Source organism: Vipera berus, assembly GCF_964194415.1.
Source record: "Vipera berus genome assembly, chromosome: Z".
Lineage (NCBI taxonomy): Eukaryota > Metazoa > Chordata > Lepidosauria > Squamata > Viperidae > Vipera > Vipera berus.
In genome coordinates, this window is record NC_138205.1 from 126715978 (window position 1) to 126729043 (window position 13066).

The 13066-nt window shown below is 40.3% G+C and overlaps 1 protein-coding gene across 1 annotated transcript in view; it reads left to right on the top strand.

Moving 5' to 3' along the window:
* TTC21A (tetratricopeptide repeat domain 21A) overlaps window positions 1-13066 on the top strand; it is a gene marked incomplete at its 5' end in the record, with an annotated part of 56453 nt that overhangs the window by 7969 nt on the left and 35418 nt on the right. Inside the window, 5 exons of the mRNA XM_081344501.1 lie at window positions 2310-2476; window positions 7671-7793; window positions 9438-9595; window positions 11851-11935; window positions 12765-12863. Coding sequence (XP_081200627.1) covers window positions 2310-2476; window positions 7671-7793; window positions 9438-9595; window positions 11851-11935; window positions 12765-12863 — 632 coding nt within the window. The remainder of the gene's footprint in view (window positions 1-2309; window positions 2477-7670; window positions 7794-9437; window positions 9596-11850; window positions 11936-12764; window positions 12864-13066) is intronic.

A 13066-nucleotide genomic window follows, 5' to 3' on the forward strand; every position in this document is an offset into this window, starting at 1 on the left:
ACCCCTGCTAGGGCTATTTACTACTGATAGACAGACTCCACAAATAATGTCTCCCAGGATGCTAAGATGGTCAATTTTCCTTTCTGCTTACACATTTTCAATCAAACACAGGCCGGGCAAGGAGATGGGGCACGCTGACGCCCTCAGCAGGTTACCCCTAGAGGATACAGGTACAGACCCCGCACCGGTGGGACAAATCATGTCCCTACAAGAACTCTCTGAGTGTCCCCTAACTGCCAGGGACATTGCAGCTGCCACCAGGAAGGACCCCATACTCAGCAGAATAGCAGCATGGGTACAAGGTGGGTGGCCTAGCAAAAGCCCTGACCCCAAGTTCACACCATATGTTAGAAGGAAGGACGAACTATCATCACATGTTGGATGTCTATTGTGGGGCAACAGGGTTGTCATACCAGAGAGGCATAGAAGCACTGTAATTGGGGAATTACATGATGGGCACCCTGGAATTGTGCGTATGAAGGCCCTAGCTAGAAGTCACGTATGGTGGCCAGGGTTAGACACAGCCATAGAGGATAAAGTTGCAGGGTGCTACCAGTGTCAGCGTTCTAGACCGGAGCAAGCACACACAACGGTACACAAGTGGGAAGAGGCCAGGAACCCGTGGTCTAGGATCCATATTGACTTCGCCGGCCCTTTCCAGGGCCTCACATTCCTTGTAGTAGTGGATAGCTACTCCCGGTGGTTGGAGGTCGTGCCCGTTAAGTCCATGACATCAGCAAAAACCATACAGGTCTTAAGGGGACTCTTTGCCACTCATGGGTTACCTGACGTAATTGTCTCTGACAATGGGCCACAATTCACATCTAATGAATTTCAGGACTTCCTCAAGGCCAACTGGATTAGACACGCGACTTCAGCACCCTTCCACCCTTCCTCTAATGGCTTGGCAGAACGGAACGTCAGAACAACCAAGGACGCCCTCAGACGAATAATCCACGGTGACTGGCATCAGAGACTGGCTCAGTTCCTGCTGGCCCAACACACCACACCATGTGCGGCCACAGGGAAGAGTCCTGCTGAAATGAGGTGGGGCAGGCGATTGATAACAAAATTGGACAGACTACACCCTGACAGACTACCTGCTGAACACGACCCGGTTACCCCAACCAGGTCTCTGAACATCGGGGACATGGTGTGGGCTAGAAATTACGGACAGGGGGACAAATGGGCACAAGGGGTCATGATAGAGAAAACCGGTCCCTTATCTTATTTAATTGAGGGGGAAGGGAATCAGCTGATTAGGAGACACATCGATCAGTTAAGGAAAAGGGCCCCTGAAGGTGTACAAGCCAACAAAGAGAGGGACAACTCTACAACGAACTCTACACCTTCCCCAGCCAAGGGTAACCAAGCACCTGGGGGGAAAGGGAGGAGAATACATTTCAGGGCAATTGAAGCAAACCCCCAGAATTGTAACGCAAACCCCCAGAATTGTAACGCAAGGATAGAAATAGCGCCCCCTGACAGCACACCAGGGGCATCCAGTCAACCCAATGTACCCCAACAACAGCAATCACAACAACAGCCCAATAAGGAAACACCACCTGGGCCGTCCACACACACAACAGGGTCAGAGGAGGTAGTCACCGGTGGAACCGAAGGAACCCTAGCAGTTAGTATGGCCAGCAGATATCCAGTCAGGCAACATAAACCCCCAAGCTACCTGAAGGACTATGTCAAATAGTAATTTCATCCAGGGGGGAAGGGGTGTTGTGTACATAGTTATGGGAGTGGTTTCCCTTCGGCGGGAAACCTGAGTGCAATCATTGGCTGCTACTTCCCGGCGGGAGATTCTAAGCCGGGGATTGGTTATGTTTGAATGGAGTTAGTATTTAAGGCAGGGTTCAACGGCTGCTAGCCAGTTGACCCATGTGAGTTCCAATAAACGTTCCTTGTGCGACATCGCTGTCTCCGTTCGTCATTATGGACTTAACACCCTGTTGCTTTCTTTGAACCAGGATTGGATAATTTTTTTCCTTCCATTTGGAATCCTATATTGCTGCTATTTCCAAACGATCTTTTGATGAATATGCGAGGATTACATACACTAATTTTGAAAAGTTTGTTTTGAAAAAAAAGTTGGTTAGTAAAGATTTTCTTTATTATTTTGAGATAGCTGACTAGTGTAAGGTCTTCTTTTTCATTTTTAGTAGTTCTTTGGCTGCCATTTTACTTAGCAGAAAATATCCCACGAGCTTCCTTTTGAATTACTTACAATATATGAAAATAAAACAAGTGGAAACAAAAATAATTGTCATCTACCCTGGGGTGTTTTTGTTTTTTTTCAGATTCATCTGCTGTTTTGGATTTAGAAACCAAGTTGAAAGAAGCACGCAAAACTGCTGGAAGCAATGCGCTGTATTATGCAGGGCTGTTTCTGTGGCTAATGAATAAGAATGATAAAGCAAAGGAGTACGTTGACAGAATGTTGAAAGTATCTAATGGAGCAAAAGAGGTACAATGGATTAGAACAGGCAGTTTCCCATAACTGAACTCTGAAATGTACTGAAAATGGGTTTTATTTATTTTTAATGTGTTGTAAAATGTAAACCCCCTAGGACACGATATGTTTCCTCAGTCTTTCTGAGGCAATGATTGGGCAGTTATTCTTCTGTACGTATAAGGAAGAGAATGGACATCCTTGTCCGATGTCTTTATTATTGAAAAGCTTTACCTTTGATCTTTGCTGCTGGCAAAGTTGTTTTGGAACTGTTGGTGAGACCGTTAAAAGTCGTTGGCGCTGTTTGAATTTGTTCTGCCAGCAGCAAGATCTGACTGCTGGCCCAGTGATGGATTCTACTGCAAATCAGGGCTGTTTCCAGAGGAGGCAGAGAGGACCTGGAGCTTATGGAGCGAAGGAACTGGATGAGGCTGTCAGCAGGCCCAGAGGAAGAGAGAGAGAGGCTTTTGGAGGAGTTGGTGGCGGCGGCAGCAGCATGCTCCAGGGGCGAAAAGAAGCAAGGCCTCTTTAAGGAAAGGGTGGAAGAGTCAGGATCAGAAAAAAGGAAAGAAGGCGAGGTTGTCAGAATACAAGCTAACTTCGAGGGCTAATCCACATGGAGCCCCATTTCCATCTGTCCTGTTTGCCATCGTTCACTCCCTAGAGACTAAAATGGACAATGTGAAATTTGAGCGGGCCCCGAACGAGGAGTGTATATCAGAGGTGGTGACCCTTTGAGAGCTGTGTGCCACGAAATTTCATTTTGATGTATGCCGATTGGTGTACATTCAAAGTGACAATAAAGTTATCATCATATACTTCCTATCCAGATTTTGAATTCTACTCCAGCATTTTACTTCTGAGCTGTGGAATATTGACACAAAACTTTGAGGTTTTAGGTCTTGATGAAAGCCTTGAGCTAGCTAGTCTAGAAGCCCTGGCTATTCACTTCTTACAACCTTTGTTCCCACTGGACATTACAAATATTGGGCCAAAGCTAATTGGCCATAAAGCTAATTTATCAAGAGTCATACACAAGTGATAGATGGACAGAACCTCTCGGTATGGCTTAGCTGAATAGAAAATAGAACAGAAAGGTATTTCCCATTTCTTTTTGAAATAATTCTGGAACACATTTTCTCAGGTTAAAATCTTTTTAATACATGTAATATGATCTTAACAGAAACCGGAATGTCAAGGATACAAAGATCTATTCTGCGCTGTGCTAATATGCTAGATTTATCTGTGGTTAACCGAACTGTATAGTTTATTGGATTGTAGAACTCATTAAACCAAAACTAACGATTCACGAAACAAGCAGAATTATAGTTCGCTTGTTTGAGGCCCAGTATGTCATATGAACAGAGATACATTTCCCCCCCTTGTTTTGGTGTAGGTAGGGAATCATACCCCTTCATGGATTGTCGTGGTGAAGGGGCTTGCCGTGCAGGGCCACCCAAGACGGAAAGGTCATAGCAGACAGTTCTGACAAAACGTGATCCACTGGAGAAGGAAATGGCAACCCACTCCAGTATCTTTGCCATGAAAACCCTATGGACAGTACCAAAAGGCAAAACGATATGACGCTGGAAGATGAGCCCCTCAGGTCGGAAGGCGTCCAATATGCTACTGGGGAAGAGCAGAGGGCTAGTATTAGTAGCGCCAGAAAGAATGAAGCGACTGGGCCAAAGTCGAAAGGATGCTCAGCTGTGGATATGTCTGGTGGTGAAAGGAAAGTCCAATGCTGTAAAGATTTTTTCTCCATAGGAACCTGGAATGTAAGATCCATGAATCAAGGAAAGCTGGACATGGTCAAACAAGAGATGACAAGACTAAACATCGACATCTTAGGTATCAGCGAACTAAAATGGACAGGAATGGGTGAATTTAATTCAGATAACCATCAGGTATACTACTGCGGGCAAGAATCCCTCAGAAGAAATGGAGTAGCCTTCATAGTCAATAAAAAAATAGGAAAAGCAATACTGGGATACAATCCTCAAAATGACAGAATGATCTCAGTTCGAATCCAAGGCAAACCATTCAATATCACAGTAGTCCAAGTCTATGCCCCAACCACCGGTGCTGAAGAGGATGAAATTGACCGGTTCTATGAAGCCCTACAGCACCTTATAGAACTAACACCAAAAAATGATGTCCTTATCATCATGGGGGATTGGAACGGTAAAGTAGGAAGCCAAAAGATAACTGGAATAACAGGCAAGTTTGGCCTTGGAGTACAAAATGAAGCAGGGCACAGGCTGATAGAATTTTGTCAAGAGAATACGATGGTCATAGCAAACACTCTTTTCCAACAACCCAAGAGACGGCTTTACACATGGACATCACCAGACGGTCAACACAGAAATCAGATTGACTATATGCTCTGCAGCCAAAGATGGAGAAGCTCTATACAGTCAGTAAAAACAAGACCAGGAGCTGACTGTGGCTCAGACCATGAGCTTCTTGTTGCAAAGTTTAGGCTTAAATTAAAGAAAGTAGGGAAAAGCGCTAGGCCAGTCAGGTATGAATTAAATCATATCCCTGTTGAATATACAGTAGAGGTGACAAATAGATTTAAGGAATTAGATCTGATAGACAGAGTGCCTGAAGAAGTTTGCAACATTGTACAACAGGTAGCAACCAAAACCATCCCAAAGAAAAAGAAATGCAAGAAAGCAAAATGGCTGTCTGAGGAAGCTTTGCAAATAGCTGAGGAAAGGAGGGAAGCGAAAGGCAAGGGAGAAAAAGAAAGATATGCCCAATTAAATGCAGAATTCCAAAGAATAGCTAGAAGAGATAAGAATGCCTTCTTAAATGAACAATGCAAAGAAATAGAAGAAAACAATAGAATAGGGAGGACCAGAGATCTTTTCAAGAAAATTGGAGAGATGAAAGGAACGTTTCATGCAAAAATGGGCATGATAAAGGACCAAAATGGCAGGGACCTAACAGAGGCAGAAGAGATTAAGAAGAGGTGGCAAAATTACACAGAAGAACTATACAAGAATGAGCTTAACGTCCCTGATAATCACAATGAGGTGGTCACTGACCTCGAGCCAGACGTCCTAGAATGTGAAGTGAAGTGGGTCTTAGAAAAGCTGAGCAACAACAAAGCTAGTGGAGGTGACAGTATTCCAGCTAAGCTATTCAAAATCTTAAAAGACGATGCAGTAAAAGTGCTACACTCAATTTGCCAGCAAATTTGGAAAACTCAACAGTGGCCACAGGATTGGAAAAGATCAGTTTACATTCCAATTCCAAAGAAAGGCAGTGCCAAAGAATGTTCAAACTATCGCACCATTGCACTCATTTCTCATGCTAGTAAAGTTATGCTTAAAATCCTACAAGCTAGACTCCAGCAGTATGTGGATCGAGAACTACCAGAAATACAGACAGGATTTCGAAGAGGCAGAGGAACTAGAAATCAAATTGCTAACATACGCTGGATCATGGAGAAAGCTAGAGAGTTCCAGAAAAACATCTACTTCTGCTTCATTGACTATGCTAAAGCCTTTGATTGTGTGGATCATAACAAACTGTGGCAAGTCCTTAAAGAGATGGGCATACCAGACCATCTTATTTGTCTCTTGAGAAATCTATATGCGGGCCAAGAAGCAACAGTGAGAACTGGACACGGAACCACTGATTGGTTCAAAATTGGGAAAGGAGTCCGGCAAGGCTGTATACTGTCGCCTTGCCTATTTAACTTATATGCAGAGCACATCATGAGAAAGGCAGGGCTAGATGAATCAAAAGTTGGAATTAAGATTGCCGGAAGAAACATCAACAACCTAAGATATGCAGATGATACCACTCTAATGGCAGAAAGTGAAGAAGAACTAAAGAGCCTCTTGTTGCGGGTGAAGAAGGAGAGTGCAAAACTTGGGTTGAAACTAAACATTAAGAAAACCAAGATCATGGCATCTGTCCCTCTCAATTCCTGGCAAATAGATGGGGAAGAAATGGAGGTAGTGACAGATTTTATTTTCCTGGGCTCCAAGATCACTGCAGATGGGGACTGTAGCCAAGAAATTAAAAGACGCTTGCTCCTTGGGAGGAAAGCCATGGCAAATCTAGACAGCACACTAAAAAGCAGAGACATCACCCTGCCAACAAAAGTGCGTATAGTCAAGGCGATGGTCTTCCCAGTTGCAATGTATGGCAGTGAAAGCTGGACCATAAGAAAGGCTGAGCGCCAAAGAATTGAAGCCTTTGAACTATGGTGCTGGAGAAGACTCCTGCAAGTTCCTTGGACTGCAAGGCGATCAAACCGGTCAGTCCTAGAGGAGATCAACCCTGACTGCTCTTTAGAAGGCCAGATCCTGAAGCTAAAACTCAAATCCTTTGGCCACCTAATGAGGAGGAAGGACTCACTGGAGAAGAGCCTCATGCTGGAAAAGATTGAGGGCAAGAGAAGAAGGGGACGACAGAGAATGAGGTGGCTGGATGGAGTCACTGAAGCAGTAGGCGTGAGCTTAAATGGACTCCAGAAGATGGTAGAGGACAGGAAGGCCTGGAGGAACATTGTCCATAGGGTCGCGATGGGTCAGACACGACTTCGCAACTAACAACAACAAAGGGAATCATAAAGAAAGCACATTTCTAGGAATGTGGCAGAAAAATGCTATTTTTTTTCTTGACTAAATATACCGTAACTGTCTTCAGGATGGTCAAAATCTGCAAGATAGTGGGAATCTCATGATGCAAGCCCTAATACTTTTATATGTACCTTTGAGAGACGTACATACTCCCTCCAGACGCCACCAGTCATATATTAAGGGGGTTGAAATTAAAACGTTTTATATTTATCTGTGTAAAATAAGACATTTTCATCTTTTAGTGCTGTAATAATATTTTTATTATTCAACTGCACTTTTATAAGTAAAGGTAAAGGTTTCCCCCGCACATGCGTGCTAGTCGTTTCCGACTCTAAGGGCCGATGCTCATCTCCGTTTCAAAGCCGAAGAGCCAGCGCTTGTCCGAGGATGTCTCCATGGTCATGTGGCCAGCATGACTAGACGCCAAAGGCGCACGGAACGCTGTTACCTTCCCACCGTAGTGGTCCCTATTTTTCTACTTGCATTTTTACGTGCTTTCGAACTGCTAGGTTGGCTGAATGTATAAAACATCCTTTGCTGTTCTTGTGTTCTGTTGCACCATTTCCTTAAATATCTTAAAAGTTCATCCCTTTTTAAAATTGTTTCAGGGGCAGGTTTTGAAAGGATGGATTTATGTTACATCTGATAAACAGCATTCTGTTAAGAAATCTATTAAATACCTGGAGGAAGGAATTCAAGACAATACAGATATATTTGGGATGATGGGAAAGGTAGGTTATTACTTTTGGTTTTGTGTCTTCAAATTGTTTAGGGACGTATAAAGAGAAGATTTAGACTTGTGCCTGCTGTCAGCTGAGAAGTCTAATATAGGCTGCTTATTCTTGGCTGGGCTTAAAAAAGCAGAAAAGCTAAGTCAATATTACTGGATCCAGGCCACTCCTGAATCAGGTGATTCAGGAAGGTGAATTCATGGTTATGCCCTAGGGCCATAGTGCTGACCTCTCTGAAGAAGGAGAGGTTCGTCCTGCCTTGAAAATGACACTGGTACTTTCCCTTCTCAAATAACTATCAAACCCAACAGTTTTCAACAACTACCAATCCGTCTCCAACATTCACTTTCTAGGAAAGGTTTTTGAGAAAGTGGTCAGCCTGCAGTGATGAGAATCCTGGAGGGAAAAGGTTATCTAGACCCGTTTCAGGCAGGTTTTAGCCCGGATTTGGGACCGAGACAGCCTTGGTCATCCTTGTCAAAGACCTATGGCGGAGCTGAGATGTTGGTGGCACATCCAACCTTATGCTTGATCTCTCATCAGATTCTAATACCATTGACAACTGCATCCTTCTGAAGCAGCTCAGTGGGTTGGTGGTGGGGGCACTGTCTGTTACTCTCTTCTCAGTTCTGGCTTTTTATCCATTTGTTCTTAAGGCTTGTGTTCTTGTGCAACCAAAATTAGTCCATCGGTCTCTTTCTTCAACTTTCCTGCTCTTTTTAGTTTGCCTCTTCATTTTTTAACGTGCTGCCTATGTAATACTTTGTCTTATTGTATCTCTTTTCCATTCTTCATTTTATATGGTTGATCACATAATCAGTCAGATGTTTAGACTGTATTTGGCATTTTTATCTATCGAGTCCTTCCCAAGGACCTGGGATAGGCAGATGGTGATAACATCACAGGATGTAAGTTGTTGAGGCACCAGCAGAGTGGTGGAAATGTTGGCAGCGGTGGCAGTAAGGTAGCAATTCTAAATTTACTACTTCCTAAAAACCATTGGTGAGTCATACAGTGTGGCTTGGCTGGGCACATATTGTTCAGGCCTGCTAAATGGTATTGCTAAGTTAGGAGATCCCAACTAACATCTTAATATATACAGAATTCATATTTTGTTTGTTTTCAAGAAATAGAATTGTTTGAAATAATCATTCTGGAATCACACAAATTATTTTATAAATATATAAATATGAATTTATTTATTTAATTGAGCTGTGGTGGCATAGGGGTTAAAAGGCAGAATTGCAGGCTGACTCTGCTCACTGCCAGGAGTTTGATCTTGACAGGGCTCAAGGTTGACTCAGCCTTCCATCCCTCTGAGATCAGTAAAATGAGGACCCAGATTGTTGTGGGGCAACAGGCTGACTCTGTAAAACACTTGCAGAGAGCTGTAAAGCACTGTGAAGCCTTATATAAGCCTTAAGTGCTATTGCTACTACTATTTATTTAAAACATTTATATAGCTGCCCATCTTAGAACCAACCGGGCACTCCCAGTCAAACGCCAAATCTATATTGAATTTAGACAATTTAATTATCAAATTTAAATGGTTAGGACAACAACACAAAATTACTTAAATGTCTTTTACAAATATTTTTGCATTTTTCCTTCCTCTTATCCCACCTGATTTCTCTGCCTCTGTAGGCCAAGTATTTCATGGTGCATCAGAATTATTCAGGGGCTCTGGAAATAATTAGCCAGTTAGTGGTCACTTTTCCTTTCTTCGTGCCGGCCCTTATAACCAAGATGAAACTACATTTAGCGATGCAAGACTGGGAGCAAAGTGTTGAAGAAAGTAAACGGTAGGAGCTTAAAAAAATAAAATAAAAGATTGAGGGAAATTCCTTCAATTTTAAAATGTTTGGGCTGCTTTATGAAGTTGCTTCCCTCTACCTACTCTGCGCTTATAAAGAATATGTAACCCATTGGTTCTTTGATTCAGCTTATCCTGTTTTCCTGATCCTTGTAAATCAATTTTCTCCAACCTGGTCCCGCCAGAGGTGATTTGAATTATTGAGAATTGTAGTCCAATATATCCTAAAGATATCACATTAGGGAAAGTATTCTAGACTTTTCAGTTCATTGCGCTGATATCTGCCAGAAATAAATAGAGCTTAACATGAACTCTGCTGTATAAATCAAGAGCTCATTTATGCGATCTTAGTTATAGATTTTATAACTAAAATAACTAGGATGAGATCTTAGTTCTCATAGCAGATATCCAAGTGTTTCAAATTGTTCCCAGTGAAATATTGCCTCTAAAGGCAGACATTCCACTTTGCTATCATTTACGTTTATCATACTTAGAAATTCCTGAGACAGAAGCTGCCTTAGTCCAATAGGGGAGACATGGTAGCAGTATTCCAGTATCTGAGGGGCTGCCACAAAGAAGAGGGGGTCACATTGTTCTCCAAAGCACCAGAGAGCAGGACAAGAAACAATGTTTGAAAACTGATAAGAGAGAAGCAACCTGGAATTAAGGAGAAACTTCCTAACAGTAAGGACAATTAACCAGTGGAACAGCTTGCCTCCAGAAATCATGGGTGCTCTATCACTGGAGATTTTTAAAAGGAGACTAGACATTCACCTCTCTGAGATGTTATAAGTTCTCCTGCTTGATCGGAGGCTGGACTCCAAGGTCCCTTCCATATTCTATTCTATTCTATTCTATTCTATTCTATTCTATTCTATTCTATTCTATTCTATTCTATTCTATTCTATTCTATTCTATTCTATTCCATTCCATTCCATTCCATTCCATTCCATTCCATTTCTATTCTATTCTATTCTATTCTATTCTATTCTATTCTATTCTATTCTATTCTATTCTATTCTATTCTATTCCATTCCATTCCATTCCATTCCATTCCATATTCTATTCTATTCTATTCTATTCTATTCTATTCTATTCTATTCTATTCTATTCTATTCTATTCTATTCCATTCCATTTTCTATTCTATTCTATTCTATTCTATTCTATTCTATTCTATTCTATTCTATTCTATTCTATTCTATTCTATTCTATTCTATTCCATTCCATTCCATTTTCTATTCTATTCTATTCTATTCTATTCTATTCTATTCTATTCTATTCTATTCTATTCTATTCTATTCTATTCTATTCTATTCTATTCTATTCTATTCTATTCTATTCCATTTTCTATTCTATTCTATTCTATTCTATTCTATTCTATTCTATTCTATTCTATTCTATTCTATTATCAATAGACAGATAAAATTCTGTTGTTTGGCTTTTGAATGATTTTCATGTTAGAGCACTGTCAGGTTCTCATCTAATTTTTAATTAAACCAGTGGAGCTTACTTTTCTGCGCTTTGGAGCACATAGGGGCCAAGCCTAGCACTTGTTAACTATTCTATAAGTTATTGTTTTTAACTTTAAAGGTTGCTGACTGGTTTTATGTTTCGGCATCTTGATAATCCGAAGAACCATATTGCTCAGTTATCTGAAGCTCTATCAGCTGTATTTAGCTCTGCAAAAAATAATAAATTATAGCCCATTCCAGCATAACTTTTAATCAGATATAATTAGAATAGATATACTGGATAGTATATCTTTTCTTGGATGGAAATTTGTCCTGTTTAACACTGTTTACAACATGAGTTACAATATTACTGTAACAACAAAAAAGTAGGATGTACATTTATTATAAATAAACATTGTTGCAAATGTAATACTTGAGTTTATGAGAAAGGAGCAAACTATCATCAAAGAAGAACTGAGATGATGTCTCAAACATGAACTTGTTTCTAGAGTAACCAAGAAAATTGGTCATGTTATATAGATCAGTAGATGCTTTTTCTTTGTTTTTCAAAAATAGAAATTTCCTTAGTTCCTCAAAACTATAGAATTCGCCCCATCGTCCATATATATTTAAAATGATGTAATCCCTTTTTAATTTATTTTCTTAGTCATCCTTCATTAAAATATGACCATGTATCGACCTGTCACTTTTGACTAGAATTAATTTCTCTTTTAATATTAATAATCTGTCTGGTATTGCTTTCTCATTCCCTGGAAACCATTTTTGTTTTAGCATCTTAAGCAAAGAGCCAAATGATATAGATGGACTCCAATATATGGTGGTATATCATCTTGCTGTCACTGGTAATAAAAGCATGGTGAGTATTATTTTAGTAATGAGGCCTTAGATTAGTACCTTTAGTTCAACTGGTATTATAATCTTTATTCACAGTAAATGTTTTGCACTGTTTTGCACTGTTAACAACTTGGGAATATACCTGTTTTGCATTATTTTGTTTTGCACAGTTAACAACTGGGAAATATACCTCACTGTCTAGATAGAAACATGTCATAAAGAGTTTGCAATATAACTCAGAATTTCACAGTGGGACACCTTGCCATAGCCAATTTGCTGTGGGACAACTCGCTATAGAACAATTTTAACCATTCAATTTAATTATTTAAAATAAAATATAATTCTATTCCACTGTTTTTTAAAAAAAATATTAATGTAACTCTTATCCCACAGCAATTGTTCCATGACAAGTTGGCCATGGCAAAATATCATATACCGCTCAGAATGTATCCTTTGGTATCTGAACTTCATTAATAAAAATAAGTTTCTGACCCGTAGAAGGGAACATGTGAGTCTCTGAGTATATTATTTAGGACTTAGTGTTAGGAAGTTGGACTAGAAGATCTGATGCTCAAGTCTACACAGCCACGGAAACTCACAAAATGATTTGAAACTAATCATTATCACTCATGGTGAATCTTGCCTCTGAGATCTATTGATGGGATTAAACAGGAGGAGGGCATGTTATCTTGAATTTCTAGAAAAGATATAAATATAATTAAAGAGATGGTTATAATAATGTAGGTGGTTAGTGATTTTGGTTACGAGAGTTTTCTTATATGATTCAGTGTAACAAACATAAGAAATCATTTGTGTCTGATTATAAAATAATACTGATGTTTTGGATATAGGCGTTACGTCTGCTTAGAGAATTTATTGTTGCTTTGGACATGAAAGAGCCTCAAAGACCAGAATTTCACTTCCAAAAATTGCTGGTGATCACTAGACTGGTAAAGCCCTATTAAATCTTAATATTTAGTTTTGCCTGTCTTCCTAAATTTAATTTGTTTCTGTTTCTCCCCTTGTTTCTAATCAGAATATTAGTGATGCAAACAAAGATCTGAGTTACAGCTACTTTGTTCATTAGATATGTTCTTAAAAAAACAATTTATACGTTCTGAATGTGTGTGTGTGTGTGTGTGTGTGTGTTTGT